Source organism: Dinoponera quadriceps, unplaced genomic scaffold (assembly GCF_001313825.1).
Source record: "Dinoponera quadriceps isolate SergipeBrazil2010 unplaced genomic scaffold, ASM131382v1 scaffold2420, whole genome shotgun sequence".
Classification (NCBI taxonomy): Eukaryota; Metazoa; Arthropoda; class Insecta; order Hymenoptera; family Formicidae; genus Dinoponera; species Dinoponera quadriceps.
The window spans coordinates 472,058-490,785 of record NW_014556754.1 but is presented as its reverse complement, the minus strand read 5'-3'; the positions used below and the strand labels follow the sequence as shown (position 1 = coordinate 490,785).

The following is an 18,728-nucleotide window of genomic DNA, read 5'->3' as shown; positions in this document are numbered from 1 at the left end:
GGGGGGGGGGGAAAGAAGCGCGTCTCTTGATCGGCGGAAATTAAATTTAAAGCCGATGGACACGATTGCCACGGGGCGCGAGATATCGGCGGGGTGTTTCCACGCGCCGGGTGGTTCTTCGTCCGTCGCGCTTCTAATCCGGCCGGCTTGCGAATGTTCGGGGGAAGGTGATCCCCGTGAGGAACAACGGTGTTAGAAACGATTCGCTTGTTTCGCTGTAGGTGGTACACCGACCTCTATGAACCAGACCGGCGAGCAGTGGGACTATCCGAACGCGTGGCCGCCATTGCAGTCCTTCCTGATTAAAGGTCTCCATCAAACATCGGAGAAAGAAGCGATCGACTACGCCTTCGATCTCGCCACTAGATGGCTCAGATCGAATTACATCGGTTACGACGAGTACGGCAAGATGTTCGAGAAGGTGAGTCCGTTCTTGCGCTCAAACTGACCTTATTCAACCGCGAACCGCTCCATTGTCCGGAGTAATGAAAAACTTAAGAGGAGTCGTTTCGTGCGAAATGGCGACAGCTGCCTTACACACACACACACACTGCTGCTGTAACTGCCAGTTCTGCCTCTGGTAGTAAATAATACCGTTCGATACAATTGGAGAACCAGTTAAAGGAAAGTTTTATATAATAATAATAATATCCGGCGCACAACCGAAGTGTTATTATGAAGAATTGCTCTAAGTATGCGGACATCGCGGGCTCTTCTCCGTGATTTATTGAAGGACTGATATTTCTTCGTCGACTAAACCGGAAGAAAGTGACTCAGTCGGTATTGTTCGAATGTTGCGAGTGAATTTCATATTTTCCTCAAGTTGCATCCATACAAATTCAATCAAACGAAGACTAAAATATTCTAAGAAAATTACAATATTTTTGCTTATATATGAGAATATCCATCCTTGATTTTTATAAGACTAATTTTCTTCCGTGTGTGCGAGAAGAAGTTTTTAGCTTCATGTAAAATTATAGATTTCTACGTGAGAAAATCGGAGTCTCGAATTGATACTAATTTTTCTCTCTGCAGTTAATTAACTATTATAATTAACGAACTGTCGTAAAATGGCTTTAGACACGTTCGAAGGTAACCAGAGCTAAATTGAGGGAAGGAAGGAAGCTTTGAATACTAATTTAACATTTTCTTTCTCGCGGCTTTTCCTTATTCATTTATTCATTAGCGAGTATCGACGTTCGCGGTTGACATCGGAACTGAAGTTCCCGATGCCAGAAGTAGTCAGTATCGCGGAGAAGAGTATCGATACTACCACCAGGAGTAAACATCCTCGCATTCGCGACGCTCGCAATGTCTTCTCGCATTCTCTCTTGACACGGAAACTCGATGAGATATGTATGTCAGAGGAGGCTCTCGGATTTCCAGTGATACGAGGGAAGAGATGGCCGCTTGGACGCGCTTAATGCGCGCACGAGGGTAAAATCCCTCGAACCTTTCCTCCCTCTGCGTGCCTTTCTGAATCCTGTCAGAACGCAGGCAGGGAGACACGAGGGGGTGGGCCTCCGAGAAATACATCCAGCGTGGGACTCCCGTTAATCCGTCTTGTTTTGTTTCGCGCGCCCTTCGCGCTTTCGAAGAGGCTGAAGACGCGTTTTCGCGCACGAGTGTATTTCCACGAGGCACCTGTGTGTATGTGTGTGTGTGAACGGGGAAAGAGGAAAAGGAAAAGCGCAATACCTCATGCATGCAGACTTTTTATCAATCCCGTGAGAAAGATGGGGGGCGAATGAAATTCACGGCACGCTTTGAGAGTCCGCATGAATCATGCTCGCGCTGATATAGCCGGAATGTTGCTAACGAGCTCTCGCAGGAAATAGCCGGTCCATCTTGCTGAACAAACGAATGCTCGATCGATTCAATGAAGGTTCCTTTCGCCCGCCTCCCCCTGAAAATGAGAAGGGGCGCCCGAGTCGGAGGTATGTTTTTTTCCTCGCGTCAGGAAATCTTACGCCCCGGCAAATTGGAATTGTGTCCTCCGTGTTTATAGATCGACTTGTTACTTGCGGATATATATTGGAATCCGGGTGTGAGGATATCACTTCGTTAAAAAATTCAATACTTATCGTATTCTCCTTTCCGCTCCGTCGGAGGAATCGCCGGGGGTTTGTCATTTGTTTCGTTTAGTTCTCGAGACATTTCTCTGAGTCCGATTGACGGCACGCAGCGATGGGGCGACTTCGCGACGACGCGTAACGTGAGTCGCGCGCCTCCGGTTCTCGTGGCCTGATGAATAATTGTAATATTTAATGAGAGCTCGCGGGGCCTATTTTCGTCGGGAACATTTAGATTACATCGCACTTCCACTTACTAATGAAAGAGAACCGGAAAGGGAGAAAAACCGCGCGCACGTGAAGGAACGCCGGTTTATTCGGAGGGGTTAGAGAGGAAGAATTATACACCCGCTTTCTCGCTTCTGACGTCATAATCCAATACGGTCGCGATTCCTCCGTCCAGAACGTTAAGTGCTGTATTTCAGGAAATCGTGCTTCTTCGTTTGAGTAAATAAGAACAATTTATTTCAGTTAATTTCCGGTCTCCCGTAGGAATAGCTGTTTTATTATGAATGAGTGCGCGGTATGTCGTGAGAATGCGAATATAGATTGTGTGTAGCAGAGCAGAAAGTAACGTAGTTTTTTAGTTTTTTTATTTTTTAATTAGCGAGGAGCGGCAGAAGCTCGGCCGCGTATCTCTACATCTTGAGGACGAGACAGCCCCAACGTGCGCTTTTTGTTTGTTTGCTTTTTCTTGTTAATCATAGAAGCCTCGGAGGAAATTTGTGAAAACGCTTAAACGCCCGAAAATTCCTTCACCTCAACTCGTGCTCGATCGTTCAATCGCCGAAACAACGAATCGGCGTTACGACTACGCAGGAATGCCCTTCGCGATACAGGCAATATAATCTGTGCCATGGATCTGGCGCGGCAATGTTTTCCGGTCCTCTGTAAAGTGTGCGATAAGCGCAGAAACCATTTGAAAGTCGTACTGTCGCAGACAAAGGGAAGGAATTGTGACACGTACTATCGTTTATTGTGCCGTTCGGTGTCCCACATCCGGGGAGTTATAGAAGTTCGGGAGGAAGGTGGGGAAATAACGAAGCCGCCCTCCCCCCCCTCCCCCTTACCTCTTCTGATTTATGACATATCGCTTTCGGGCCGAAAATTATTACACGTAATAACGTCGATCACGCGCCGTTGGCGCGATGATTTATCGCCGGCGTGACAGTAATGAATATAAATATGTCGATACTACTTTTCCACTCGCGTTCCGCTGTGGTCAATCGGGATGCCTCATTAGAACTCCGGATCTGTCACAATTAATTCTTATGAATTTTGATATTCTCTTCCATGATAAAACACGCGCGCACTCTTCTATGCCTTTGTGCGCTTTGAGAGCGAAATAGACGGAAGACCGAGCAGGGGTTGATTTTTATGAAAAATAGACGCACGAAGTATTTCATAATATCATATATATTTTAATATAACTGCATCCTTTAAGCATTGCTTTTAGCAAAAAATATTAGTCCCCTTTATATTTATTACAAGAAGGTTATTTAGCTCTAAGCAAAATTGTACACAAGTGATTCCATATACAGAATCAGTTATCACGTGCCTTTCGTACGAAGGAAACGAGACATGTAGTTCCTGTTTTTCAACGTTTCGTTAATATTTTGTTAAGGTTAGTGATGTCGCATCAAGCCAAGCTGGAGTTTTACCTCTACTTGTTCTTCGTTCGTGCCTTCGAGCCGTGGCAACCGAAGCAAACGACTAAAGTCCACCTAAAACTTTCATATCGAACTTCTTAATCTAATCAGATAACTTAACTGTAACAAGATTCCGACAATCCATGCGTAAGTTTCCGTTTGCGCACGCGTGAACCACATCACAGCCGCTTTGTCCGAGTCAATTTATCCCGAACGGTCACTTTGGATAAAAGAATGCATCATTCTAAACAATGTTGGCTAAACGCAGGAAGAATTAGCTGAAACAATATTTCTTATGACTGGGAGAAATTGCGATCGACAACTCCAAAATCGACGGAACGATAAAAAATAAAGACGGGAGACGAATTTCGCCACGTCTTATTTCTCACAAGTGTCTGTAATCCGAGTCGAAGTTTCGTATCCTACATTAAGTCTTTAAGGGGAAAGGACGGAAATAAGTTCCCAATATACATCAAAGGAGCACCATAAATGTCCCTTTAACGCTGCGGATGGATATTGAGACCTCCAGAGAATCTGAATTTTAATTTTATATTAAAACTTCAAGTCTAGAAAATGCCAATCACTTCCCCATTTACAGCATTAAAGGAGTACAATAGAGGAGCTTTGTACACTGATAAAAGTAAGACTAATGTTTCGACTCGGCAAGTGTCGCATGCGTTAGCCGTGAGCTATTTCGTAGCCAGCCAACTAACACGACACTAGGAACCTACATTATGAAGAGGAAAATGCTCCTTTATTAAGCGAGACACAAGTTTAATGACAATTAACTCGTGTGACTTCTAATCTCTCGCACCTGACTCGGAAGATATTTCGTATATTCGGCTATGAGAAAATAACGCGGCGACGAGCCGTCGCTGAAACGACGTCGCGCGTGCTGTAACTAACTAACTGACAGACTGACGAAAATTCATCCAAGTTGCCGCGATCGGACGAAATTGGATTTCCTCGCAGGATAAGCATTCCGCGTAGGAATTAACTCGCCGTCGCGGAAGGAGACCGCGTTGCAAAGCGCCGCGTTCTTGATTACTTTCGCGCGACGGTTTGTCCCTTCTGATTATCCGTGCTAATTACTTTCTTTTCCTTCCACTTTTATGTATTCAGTACAACGCGGAGGTTCCCGGCAGCAGCGGCGGCGGCGGCGAGTACAACGTTCAGGAGGGCTTCGGCTGGACGAACGGGGTTGTCTTCGAGTTCCTCCGTCTCTATCCGAACGCCACGTCCTCGGACGACGTCGAGTTCGACTACGGTAACAGTGTTAGCAGATAATGCAGGTGGCCGAATAAGTAATCAATTGGTCGCGCTCGAACGAGCGTGAACGTGTGAACAACGCAGATTACTGAGAGCGTTTGCACAGATAACGGAGCAACTTTACAACGAATCTAGTCGCAATTCCGGGGCAGCCTAAGAAAAGGAAAGAGATCAGTGAAGGGAAGACAGAAAGATAGGAAAGAAAAGTAGACGATCTCGCCGATTGTAATGCCAAACTGAGTTACGCCGAAATTCGTACGCACAGAGAAAAAGATCTCTTTGGTTTTAATACAATTTTTTTCTTAATCGAAACAAATTCGCCCCGAAATGGAGTAAATAAACGGACGCCGATTCGACAAACAGAATTGTTTGCTTTCCCAAACAATAAATATCTTTGTAACATATTTCTTTATATTTGCAATTCAAACGTTACAATGGTTGCCACAAATAATAAACTATTCGAAAGAAGTGACGCTATGTGGAAAAATGTTAAAGGACTTTTTCGTTTCAGTAGAATGATATCTAATGAAATCAATTTTGTTCCTGTTGAAAACTAAATATTACTTCCTCTAAATAATATCGCTTTTTCTATCAAACAATACGGTTTACTCTAACGAAACGTTTTCGTTCGAGCGAAACGATGCCTGATTAAAGCGTGTTGTTCATATTAAACAGCATATTATTATATTAAATATATTATTATATTATTTATTATTATATTATATAATCATATATTTTATATTAAACCAATCCAAACACACGTGTATTAAATTCAAAGGAACCTTCCTCTCTGTAAAATTATCGCAATGCGTGCCTTAACGCGTCTTCGACGCGAGGTTGCAGAGTGAGAAAAAAGCGAAAAAAAAGCAACAATGCAAAACAATGAATTTTTATCCCATCACTGTCAGAAGATAGGATATATCGAGTTACCGAAGCGACTGATGCATGTCGACTGTTCACCGGTGCGTCATCGTAACCACTTGTACAGATATTGAATTAACACGAGTTGAGGGTGTCCTCCGTGACGTTACCGTTGCGTTACGGGGGTTGTAACTATTTCGATCTATTTTGTTTAACGCGCACCGTGCTGTGTATCTGAAAAAGCCTTCCTCCCCAGGAACAGCTGGCACTGTCACGCGATATATGGACGTTCCATTTATGCGTGTAAAATTCGCCAGAAAAACCTCTAACGGCTATGAAACTCGATATTTTTTAAGTTATTACTCTTCCGTGACGCTTATATCTCTGATACGCAATATCGTGCGCCATTATATCCGTTAAATTCCGGACGGGGTTGCTGATCGTTGTGCAGGTTTCACGTATGAATATAACAATTCGCTCGCCGTGGTTAAACAATCGATCTATTTGTCGTGGTCGTTTGCTTTCCTCCCACTAATTTGGCTAATGCGGCTAATCGTCAGAATAAATGTGCACGATACAAGCGTGCGATAATTCCGCCCCGGATGTTTCCTCTTATCCTCTTCTCCCCCGGCGTGTTCGCGGATGGGCTTGCGGGGGAGAACGCTTCACGCTTCCATTTGACCGGGAAGCCGAAAGAAGAGCCGTATATACCCCGGACGAAAATAATCACTTATTTTCACGCGGCGGCCGAGCAAAAAATCGCTCTTATTCTCGCGTGAGAAGAGCCGGGAATAACAGAGTAGCGTCCTGTCATCGGACGGGACCGTTACTCTCTCATTTCGCGACTTATACGTTTACGACATGGCTCATATAGTTTGCGGCCGCTCTCATTCCGGCTACCTTTAACGCGCCCCGTCGCTCGTAAAACGTGCGACGACGTCATCTTCAGGCACTCCGGCTGACATCCGGCCGGTGGATATAATCGTAAGTGGCGCGCGGTATGCTTAGATTAAAAGCCGCGTCTCGATTTTACCGCCGGGACGTTATTGAATCCTTCCCGTCGCTCTCGGCCATTGCGAATGCGTGTTATTGCGCCTCGAAGCGCAAGGGGGTAAGTCCATGAGCGCAGCTCCCGACGTATCGTCGCAGCCAGCGACCACTGTGTCATCCTCTAATTCGCCGTTTCAATATTAACGCGCGCGTCCGAAGCAGAAAAGAAATTCTTTCAATTTTTCCACCAACGCGTTAAATCCTTCGCGCAAAATGTCGCCCCGGTTTATCCTCCCCCGTCTCGACCGGCGAACCTCCCCCCTCCCCGGCAGCATGTTTATTTTATTGATTTGTACATTTAACGCGTGAAATCCATCGCACGGTTCGTGCTGAAATTTCCATTTCAGCTTTCATTTCACGTGTCAAGAGCCAGCACAGCTCGCGCATTCGCGAGTATATTTATCACAATCGCGTTACATTTGCTTACTTACCGTTGTGACGCGCGCGCGCGCGCGTGCGTTTTTACGCGTCGACGCATAATCAATCGGGCGGCCGCGCGATAACCGGAGAGCCGCGTGCAACTTTTGCGCGCCCGTCTTTCCCGGCGGCAAGTGCAACGCACTCTCCGAGACTCGTTCGATGAAAATCTCCGACGTGAAATATTCAGCGATATGTAAAACGGCTGCTTCGGTCAGCCGTAATCACGCGGAAAATCGAAGGCTGCTGTGGACAGCTCCCCGCGCGCGAACGACATTTTTAATCCCCCTTTCTCCCCCTCTCTCACCCCTTTTGAAAGCTCGGTCGACACTGTTATCTATCCCACTGCACTTATCGCAGTCACGTCGCAGCCGACGAAGTGAAGCATCCGGAATCATCTGGCGGATTAAAGCCGCGTAAAAATTTAATAAGTCTCTCGCGAAGGATTAGCCTGCTTCCTCGTCCTGCTTTCCTTCCCTTNTCCCTTTTTCCTTTTTTTTTTTTTTTTTTTTTTTTTTTTTTTACATAGGACGGCCATTAGCATGGAAATATGTTCTTAATATACTTCCGTATTTTTGCTCTAATGAGGTTGACATCAAGCGTAATGGAAAAGGCGGATCCGGCCGGGGAAACGCGTCTTGATTATTTATAAAAGCGTCACTTACAAAATGCATATTGTAATCTTTCGTTTGGATAATCCCCCGGCAAAGATAATGCTCGCTCCCCCGAGGGCTGGGAGGATTTACGGTTGCGTTATCGCGTCTTTCGTTTCTCGCCATTGTCGTAGCCCAGCTTGAACAAGTCCTTCAAAACGACGTTGAACGTTACGGTGACGATTCCCTCGACTCTCATGCGTGTGACTGTAATATCGCGAAACATACAACTTGAAGACAGAGGCAGCGGCGAAAATCTTCCGACACGCGGTGGAAAATCGACGGAGAGAGGAGAATACCGAGAGAATTTCGCGAATTTTAATATCAAAACCGTCAATAAACTTTTCCAAACATTCGACGTTTATGAGTGTAGAAATATCGAGGTATTTCGAAAACCTCGACGTGCCTATGGTTACAAACTTTCTGTTATCAATGCGTAAAACAAAAAAATATTACCGACACAAAGATTATGCAAAAAGCAATTCGGAGAGTTGATTGATATTCCTCCTGGAAAAATTTGCGAAAAATTAACGAACTCGACACTTTCTCTACTTTCCCACTTCTGACGTGTCCAGAGATTGTTCAATCGTGAGGTATAGTAGCGTGATCTCACTTGATCGACTTGCGCGAATACGCCGTCACTGATGATTATACTTTATTACCGTCCCGGTCGGTTGGATGCAATTAATGTAACACCGTAACATTAACGAGAAATGTCTCACTGGATTTCCTTACGTTCTCTGCCGCTCCCGGATGCCAATATGGCGGGATCAATTAATTCTGGCCTCCTGCCGGTTAACCATGCCACGAGATGCTGCAGCGTAGATGACGACTCCGGTACGTAGACTGACACCCTGAGATTTCAAACGACTTTAGTGAAGCGTATCCGGAGCGATGCGATCAAAGCTTGATGCGCTATCTCAAAAGGAATTGGATACATACGAATTGATACAGATGAGGGGGTGTAGTTATAATCTAATATCAAATATCGGCAAGTTAGCCCTTAAGGCAATCATCAAGGGTAAAGGTAAAAGGTAAAGGTTTGGTGGTTCATTTTGGATGCGTCAAAGGAATTACTTCTTCGAGTTCATGCCGGGCACTGGCACGAATATTTTCAAGAACATTATTACGAGATTTCCGGACTGGGTGAGCTTCGGTTTAAAGCGGATTTCGAGAAGTTATGCCTTCTAAATGCTTATTACATGCTTATTAATTTGGAAAATTAATAAAAATAATAAAGTATGATTTCTAATTACCGGCTGCCCACTAATCGATGAAAAAGATATGCCGGCGAAGAAGGAATATCGAGGAAAATTCCTGCCACGTACGTCATACACGGAGGGAAAATATCTTATAATTGTAGGATTTCCCCAAAATTCAATTCAATTTCAATATTATGTATTTTTGTGCGCACCTTATTTTTCTCTGCTCGCCAGAAGATTAAACGGTGATTTTTAATATTTCTATTAAATACACATAATGTAAATTGATATATACTTATATATATTTTTTTTAAATGAACCTTAAAATCCAACCATTCCGCTTAAGGTAACATGTTCTTTCCTCTCACTATTTTTTTTCGCAATACCATACATTTCTTATTCGAATACGTCGCGTGGATCGGAAAGATCGTTTCCCCAGAAATCCTAATCGGATCTGCGAAAAGCCGAGGCGCACGACGCAAACTAGTGAATAATGTCACACATCGAATAACGTGGAAAATATTTTTCTCCAATGTACGCGATATCTGCGATGCATGCAACGTGGACGATTAAACATTTATATCAACCGTACTAGAATTTGAAATTTTGCAAAATATAATGGTTAAAGTATGTGGTGGAAGCGTAATTGGATGTAAAAGGAAATTACATATCGTTTGAGACTAACTTTAAAGAAGAATATAAGTTCTTTCGCTATTACAGTTAATAATGGCGGTCATTTGAGTAATAATAACATTTATAAGCATCTACAAGGGAAATGTGACGTTTCTAGGCCACCGGGAATTTGGAATTTATTTTCGCATACTGATCGATGATCAGACTCGAAGGAGTTTAACGAAAGGTCAGCACAACGAGAAATAGAAATATTCTATAAATCAATGAATAATGTAACATACACGCCCGACCTTTTCTCAGCTGCGACACGATTCTCACTTACAGAGAACGCAAAATAAATATTAAATATTTTCTGAATTGACACTGAGATCGAAATTGCCATTGGCAATCCGTTTGTGTGTGTGTGTGTGTATGCAAGACTGATATGGATTTTTCGTCTATTACGGTTTTAATTATTCTGTACAATTGAATATCTCGAATTAAATGGTAGTTATATTCATTTGCTCCACACACTTTCACTATTTACCTTATCGTACGAATAATACCTCTTTTCATGATGTCCCGTTTCGAACGGCAAATGACACACTCCGTATCCCCTGATGACGTCATGGCCGAAAAAATCCAATCCGTAAATCGACATGATAAGCTGCGGCCCTAAAGTGAAGCTTACATTACATTCTCTACTCAAAAACTTAGCATATTAAGTAAAAAGCTGAATATCTCGAGAACGATTAATTTGCAAATTTCTATTTATTCAGAACTTTTTGTTATCCGTGAATTCTGTTAGTTAATTAAACTTGTGCATGTAACTCTAAAACCGCTTTGCATATATAAGACGTGAAAATACGGTAAAAATGGTCGGGGGTTTTCATGTTTTTCATCATTCGTCTCTCCCCGCCTGTGTACACTCACATCCGTGTGGATTTGTGCTCCTGAATGTAATATCCAGGGGAAAATTCCAAACGGCGAGATTCCTCGGATCGTCACTGCATTTGCACATCTGTGTCAGACCCTCCTCGATTCCCTACGAGGGGAAAATTCCACCATTCTCATAAGACATACGAAATAACACCTTCAACGAATAACAAAACATTTCGATGATTGGCTGACATGACTGACATATCCGAAGTTTAATTCCGCGTCATTTACATTATCTCATTTAATCGAAACTGAAAGTCTCAAGAAACTGGTGTATTTGCGTCTTGGGAATGGTACATTGAAACGAACCTTCTAAAAGATTCCCGCTTGAGTGCTTTCAGTGCGAATTATTCATTTGCGTCTCTTATTGTGATATTTGAATGGGAAAGCGTGTAACAAAAGAATCGTGTGTCCTGATTTCTTGAAAATATCGTGAGCTTTCGTCGTTTCTGACGTCGCAATTTAATACCACAAAGAACGATCCTCAAACCGCTAAGATTTTTTTGTGACAAACTTAATGCAATTTTATTGCTTCTTTCGACTGTCTCTTATTGTTATGATCTTACCGCGATTACGCTCCATTCCGGTCCGAAGTGGAAGCCGTACTTGCAGTACGCATTGTTGACGTCGTAGAACTCAGCGTGCTCGATGGAGCCGGTAACGGATAGGAAAAATTCACCTTCCACCGACATGTTCGCCAATAGAAACAACGTTGCTTATTCAGACCTTTGACAAGCGAAACTAAGGTAAACCGAGGAATTCCGAAAAGAACCGTTCTTTCGCTCTTTGTGTACCGAATCAAACCACATGGTGTTGCCGTGGCAACGACGCGTGTGCATTGGAGCGTTGCGTTGTACAGTGTCGTAAGTGCTCTGATTTTCTTAATATTTTTTTCCACTGATTTCTCGGTAATAAATTTTCACTTTGGAGATACCTGGAAAATTAACACTTCGCGCACTGAGTGAGCATCCTTTGCTTTTTCTAATTCTTGTATAAGTCATGCAGACGTCATACATGTATCCAATACAATAAACGAGTAATCTTTGACATTTACTTATATTATTGTTATTATTAAAATATAATTTACTCAGCGTTCTGGGGAAGATTCTGCCGAGAACAGGCCGATATAAGTAGAAATTTATTAGTGGCTCTTACGATCTCCAAATTTACACATTATGTACAGGTAATTCTAAAAATATATCATATCTCTAATATATATATATATACATACTTTCAATTAGCTTGCCCATTACGACCCGAGAGCTTATCTTTGACTTCTTCCTATATATATCTACGGTACCTCCGTCTGAAATCAATTCTTTATTTCGCTATGTTAAATTTTACATTGTATTGCATCATCCTCAAGCGACATTGCGCCTTTCTATAAGGACACTTTAATTAATAAGGATAAACTTATACGCAATTAAGAATGTATTGTTCGCTGCCTAATAGTTTATTTGTCCTCGTCTGAAAGACGAGAAAGTACATTGTTCTAAAATCAGTCGATAACTGAGAAACTACGGCGGTTAGAACATGCTAGTGACAAATATGTACATATAATAAACACGTTGAGCTGTACATGAACGCATCGGATCGTTCGAGGTGCCGATACGATCGATCTATGAACTACGCTGGCATACCATAGAATGAGATTGTGTCTATCAGAGTTTCTGAACTCGAGAGTCACCCTTTCTGCACCATAAAAGAGAATAGTATTGTCAAATAGCGGCAAGGCTCTGGTCCAAGATAAAAGTCAAGATCCCCCGCCAAACAACCGTATCCGAAAGGCTCATAAAGGCGTCTATCAGATACCTTCGTGATATACATTTTTTAAATGTGTCTAGGCGGGTTACGACGGCCAGGCCGTCGTGGTATCATTCGTTTACCCGAAACGCGATGACGACTTCAGACACTCTAATCAAATTCGCCCCATTCCGTGGCACATGCTTTTTCCATTTCCACGAATGCGTTACGCGTTACGACTATTGTCTAATTCTCACAAATATGAGTAGCTTCAGCTGTGTCGGCTTATCGTCCGGTGGTAATTTCCTTCATGCGATTCAGCGCGGAACCAGCTTTGAACCAGTCGATCTGTTGTTCGTTCATCGTGTGGTTCAGACTGATGTTCTCGACCTTGCCGTCCTTGTGCTTGATTTGCGCTTGCACGGACTGCAAGAATCATATCGGGTGAAGAAATGTACGAGGCGGAAACTAAGAACTGAATGTTGAGGAAAAACCACGGCCTAGTATAAGGTTGAATTGTTCAATTCTCCGATTCCCTCGTTCTTGGAGTCTTGCAAATAGATTTTACAAACCTTGCCAGGTGCTAGGTCCTTCAGTCCCAGAAGGCTGATTTTGTCGGTAGGCTGGATTTTATCGTAGTCCCCAGGGTTCGAGAAGGTCAAGGGTAACAGGCCCTGTTTCTTCAAGTTGGTCTCGTGAATCCGAGCGAAACTCTTGACGATAATGGCGCGGCCGCCCAGATGACGGGGTTCCAAAGCAGCGTGCTCCCTGGAGGAACCCTCGCCGTAGTTCTCGTCACCCACCGCCACCCACTTGACGCCGTTCTTCTTGTAATCGCGAGCGACGTCGGGAACGGCGCCCCAATCGTTCGACAACTGATTCTTGACCTTGTTCATCTCGCCGTTCTCGGAATTGACAGCGCTGGAAAACCATGCGATCGTACAGCGCATCTCGTGAGGGCTGTATCTAGACTTTTTCCTCAGCTTAATCTCTCGTTATCATCGTGCCGATGACTGCGATTTCACTCGGCTAAATTTAGACTGAATCTTTCTTACCCGATAAACATGTTGTTGGAAATGTTATCGAGGTGTCCGCGATACTTGAGCCACGGACCGGCCGCAGAGATGTGATCCGTGGTGCACTTGCCTTTGACCTTAATCAGGACCGTGAGATCCTCTAAGTCCTTGCCGTTCCACTTATCGAAGGGTTCCAGCAGCTGTAATCTTTGGCTCTTCGAGTCCACGTCAACCCTCACTTTGGTACCGTCCGCCGGTGGCGCGTCGTAAGTGTCCATACCGGGATCGAAGCCACGGTTGGGTAGTTCGTCACCTTTATACACGTGAATATACTCGTTTAATAACGTACGCTACATGTGCGAGTATTGCGCACGCATTTAATGCCAACCGCACGAGTAATCATCGCGATATCCAAATTACTATTGACTAACCGTACGGGTTTTCTAGGAGGAATTCCTTCCCGTCCTTGCCCTTTAGCTTGTCGGTCACCGGGTTGAAGTCGAGCCGGCCGGCAATGGACAGAGCAGTGACGAGCTCGGGGCTGGTGACGAACGCGTGCGTCGCCGGATTAGCGTCATTTCGTCCTGTGAAGTTTCGATTGTACGACGTGACGATCGTGTTCTTGTCCCCCTTCTTGATGTCCTGGCGATCCCACTGACCGATGCAGGGTCCGCAGGCATTGGCCAGCACAGTACCTCCGAATTCACGGAGCGTTTGGGCCTGAAACAATTCGAAACGTCCGCTTAATCAGTGGAGGAAAGTCGTAAACTACAAGAATTCTCCGATATAGCTTCTTCGTTACGATATCTGCAATGAACACAAACCTGATGCCCCCGAAAAATATATATATACATATTAAACAAGAATATAATTATCTCGCAATATGCAGCAAAATAGCATTGAGCTTGCGAACTGAAAGCGCATCCTTGCGAATAACAAGAATGGAGAACTTGCAATTCCGTCGCGTTCGATTGTCGCGCGAATCTGCTCGGATCCGGGAGTGACGTTGAACGCAGACGTCGCTTTCAGGCCGTGCTTCAGAGCTTGCTTAGCGATGTTCGCGCACCGGCCCATGTCCTCGTAGGAGCTGTTGGTGCAGGAACCGATCAAGCCGACCTTGATCTCATTCGGCCAGCCGTTCTTCTTGGCATTGTCACCTAACGAAAATATACACCTTCATAGAGAGGCTCAGGCGAAACAGGCGAAGGTTTTCTCTCAGTTCGAGTGCTCCAGTTACCAAGTTTCGAGATCGGATGGGCCAAGTCCGGGGTGAAGGGTCCGTTCACGTGCGGCTCCAAAGTCGACAGGTCCAACTCGATGATCTGGTCGTACTTGGCGTTGGCGTCGGCCGTCAACAGGCTCTTGTTCTGATCGGCGGCCTCGGCGATACTCCCGCGGCTGGTCGCCTTCAGGTAATCCTGCATTCTGTAGTTGTACGGGAAGATCGAGGTGGTGGCGCCGATCTCAGCGCCCATGTTGCAAATAGTCGCCATTCCGGTGCAGCTGATGCTGTCGACACCCGGGCCGAAGTACTCGACGATGGCGCCGGTGCCACCCTTGACGGTGAGAATTCCGGCCACCTTCAAGATGATGTCCTTGGGGCTGGTCCAGCCCTTGAGCTCCCCGGTGAGCTTCACGCCGATTACTTTCGGGCACTTCAGCTCCCACGGGATGTTCGCCATTACGTCGACGGCGTCAGCACCGCCAACGCCGATGCACAGGCAACCTAAGCCGCCTCCGTTCGGGGTGTGCGAGTCGGTACCGATCATCAGCAGGCCCGGGAAGGCGTAGTTCTCAAGGATGATCTGATGGATGATACCAGAGCCCGGGTTCCAAAAGCCCACGCCGTATTTGGCGCCCGCGGTCTTCAGGAAGTTGTACACCTCTTTGTTGATATCTTTGGCACGCTTCAAATCCTGGTCACCGCCGATCTGAGCCTCGATCAAGTGATCGCAGTGTATGGTGGAGGGCACCGCGACCTTCGGCAAGCCTGGCAAAGCGAGAGGAATCATTTGTTATTTAATGCCGCGAAAATGAGGATTTTTCTATGACTGTGGATTGAAAGTGGCGACTCTACCGGAGCTGATGAACTGCAACATGGCCATTTGTGCGGTTGCGTCCTGCATGGCGACTCGGTCAGGTCGCAACCGGAGGTAGCTGGTACCACGGACGATATCTTGCTTGCTGGGATCATCGAGATGGGAATAGAGCACTTTCTCGGATAGAGTCAGTGGCCGGTTCAACCTGAAAAAGCGTCGCCATCGATTAGACCCGTCATTGGCCTATTTGACCGGTGTATTTATTTCACGTTGAAACGCATAAGTTTCTTTTCCGGTTTCACTTTCCTCACAAATGACGCGATATCTGGTAGATGCATAAGAACAACCCAAGAATATTTCAGGTTTTTACGCTTGTATTTAGATATTAGTATCGATGCTGCCAGTTACCGAATACGTTTGAACGCACAAGCGTCTAGAAAGAAAAGTTTCAATAGAGTAATTAAGGTAGCCTCACCTTTTCCTAACTACCTTAAGGTTTTCTTGCAGCTTGTCGTAGGGAAGATAGCTGGTTGAGTCGAATTTGGACATCGCAACTTTCGCAGCAGCGAAGCTCAACGGGCTTACGCTGAAGCATCTTTGCTGAATATCCGCCGCAAAAGCGGACAGTTTCTGCAAATCAAATATTCCTTTCAAGCACAGTTTAAAGTAGTATCTGTTGTTCAGAAATCAATATATCGTCGATATACAGCCAGTCGATCTGTCATATGTAGGACAATGTTATTTAAAATAAAACGTATTTAAGATGACACGAAACGTCACGTTGGGTGTCATCATCCATCCTTATCATTAAACGGCATTATCAAGTGTTATCAACCAGACGTGCGGTCTTTATCTGGATACCTTTATCGCAGCCACGCCACAATTTAAATTTAAATTCTTCGTTTTTCCCCCGCACCTGCGCTCTAGCGATCCAACGACCTTGAAAAATGACCGATACACGCGTAATTTAGCTCACGATTACGTAACGTTTCTCTCATTTTTATCTCGCGATGCTCTTCACCTCGGAGCCCGTTCAAATCGTCATCGCGTTTTATCCGCGGGTCTCGTCATGCTCATTTGCAACAATATCGAACATCGACACAGGTATGCTCCGCATCCCTCGATGACTGATCCCCCTCGCTCCGAAAAGCCACGAGCTCAAACGTAAGATCTCGCAAGAAATGCCTCCGTCCTGGGCGCTTCGGCAAATTTTCAACATCCACAGTACAATTACGAGCCGTTGCAACACACGGAGGCTGTCTCAGTTCATCAGAGGTCAGTCGGTATTGACCTCTGCACGGTGAAGTGGGAGGTCGATGGGACGAGGAAAATTCGGAGCACACTTGCGTCTCATATGCGGTGCACACCGTATCAGTTTCCCTTTTCTTTACCTGTGCGCGAAGAACCCGCGTGCAATATGACATGGTGGGTGAATTTCCGATGCGGTCGCTCGAAGGTTCTCTCGTGAAGGGCGCAGGCGCTTATTGGAAGGCAAGACAAATTTTCCCTTCGTGGCAGTTCTTCTCGAACCGGCCACTACACGGGAACTAAGGACACTCTGTTCCTTCTTCGTGTCGTCGTTGCTTGATTGCTGCGCTTGCGCACGAACCAGTTTCGTATCGAACAACACGAAGAATTGCGTGCGTATCGCAATGGTCAAGGCCGGTGAACTCTTTGTCCAAAGTTTCACCGGTGAAACGTCGACGTACCGTGAGGAACAAACGAATGATCCGTGCGAGGTCCTCTGTTATAAATATACTTGCGATATCAATCAGAAACTCGCTATAATTAACTATGATTATTTCACACGTGATAAATCGAACAGATGCAGGGCTGGCTCGTCGAGCGTTCGAAGTGACGTCATCACGCAGGGTGCCGAAAAATGAAAGGCACGAAATCGGAGATTTCGAGCTGCAGCAATTAAAAATAAATCCCTTGCATTTTTAGCGATCAGCAATATTTGCCACTGCAAGATATACATCAGGGCCGAAGTCGAATATTTATCTACGATAAAGTTCGATCTATCAACCGTTTCTGTTTTGTTAGGAGCTATTATAATTTGTATAAGTTGAGGACAAAGTAAAAAGAGAACTGTATTATCGTTTGAATTTTTACCATTTGAATTATATGGGTTTCTTCATATTACCCAACTTCCCGTATAATTTCATGTTATTGTTAGACCCGATACTTAAAGATATTATTTGCCTAGAGAATTTACACGGAGCAGAGTCTCGAAGATATTGGCTATCCTGAGGAGAAGGAAATTAATGTTGCTTCTGAGAGCACTCTCTCGTCGTGGTGAATGATCACGTTGATATTGGTGTCGGGTTACCAGCAATCGATAGGAAACAGAAACGCCGAGAATATCTCCTGTATAAAACGACCATATATATTATCTCATATTAGGTCACAATCTTATCCATATATCTATCGTTGTTATATAAGATAACTGAATTGTAGCGCCAGTGTTATCAATCTGATTAAATGTAGTAGCTAACAAGTAGGAATATTACATCATGTATCTCAACATCGAATAAAATTTTATTATTCACTTATATATAACGCTTTTTTAATTTTCATGTATTTTTTAATGTTATATCATTGTATTCTACAGTTGGAACAAGTCCGCTTTGAAGAATCGTTGAATCTGAGTCTGAACCTGAATCTACGAAAATTGAACGTTGAGTTTTTGTGTTTAACTCATTATGTTAATGATATATCTTCATTAGAAAATAATGACAGATCTTTCAAACGCGGATTCGTGAAATATTGATTAAGATAACTGAATAGTGAATCACGAATACAAATTTATAATTAATCGCGCTCTCGATCGGAGATTGAAAATTATTTACGACCATTAATACCTATTCCAGTCGAACCATTAATATTGTACTTTAATTCATTGTGGATTATCTTCCAGGATAATTGTTCCTAGAACGTTCCTAGTTCGCGAATTGAACGCCACATACGGAAAGTATTACATCCTTGAGCAATTAATTGTATTAGTGTCCGGCAATCGATGGTGGGCAGCGATCGATTTTCGTCACTTTGATCTTCGATCGAGGCGCCGAACTGAAAATTGCTCTGCTCTGCGGGGTTAAAAAGATATTACTTGAGGTTAAAAAAGGCATTATAGGCGCAATGGGTCCTTGACACGATTAATCCGTTGTAGGTGGACCAGGGCAAGTTTCGACACATACATTCTC

General features: G+C 44.3%; 3 protein-coding genes across 3 annotated transcripts in view; 1 reads left to right on the top strand and 2 right to left on the bottom strand.

Moving 5' to 3' along the window:
- The window catches only part of LOC106748129 (trehalase-like), a 20,138-nt gene extending 13,690 nt beyond the window's left edge, over positions 1-6,448 (top strand). The window contains exons 8-9 of the mRNA XM_014626371.1: positions 222-421; positions 4,844-6,448. Of these exons, the coding sequence (XP_014481857.1) occupies positions 222-421; positions 4,844-5,008 (365 nt within the window). The 3' untranslated portion in view covers positions 5,009-6,448. The remainder of the gene's footprint in view (positions 1-221; positions 422-4,843) is intronic.
- A 1,362-nt stretch (positions 6,449-7,810) lies between these two features.
- On the bottom strand, positions 7,811-11,483 carry LOC106748075 (B9 domain-containing protein 1). The gene is made up of 5 exons (XM_014626275.1): positions 11,291-11,483; positions 10,719-10,830; positions 10,352-10,460; positions 8,707-8,825; positions 7,811-8,178 (listed from the first exon to the last, which is right to left on the bottom strand). The coding sequence occupies exons 1-5, from the start codon at positions 11,414-11,416 to the stop codon at positions 8,072-8,074; spliced, it is 573 nt and encodes a 190-aa protein (XP_014481761.1). The 5' UTR covers positions 11,417-11,483; the 3' UTR covers positions 7,811-8,071.
- A 542-nt stretch (positions 11,484-12,025) lies between these two features.
- On the bottom strand, positions 12,026-17,259 carry LOC106748116 (aconitate hydratase, mitochondrial-like). The gene is made up of 9 exons (XM_014626346.1): positions 16,914-17,259; positions 15,998-16,152; positions 15,561-15,727; positions 14,721-15,473; positions 14,438-14,640; positions 13,915-14,203; positions 13,523-13,796; positions 13,040-13,388; positions 12,026-12,893 (listed from the first exon to the last, which is right to left on the bottom strand). Exons 1-9 carry the CDS (start codon positions 16,944-16,946, stop codon positions 12,753-12,755), a joined length of 2,364 nt encoding a protein of 787 aa, XP_014481832.1. The 5' UTR covers positions 16,947-17,259; the 3' UTR covers positions 12,026-12,752.
- Between the last annotated feature and the right edge of the window lie 1,469 nt (positions 17,260-18,728).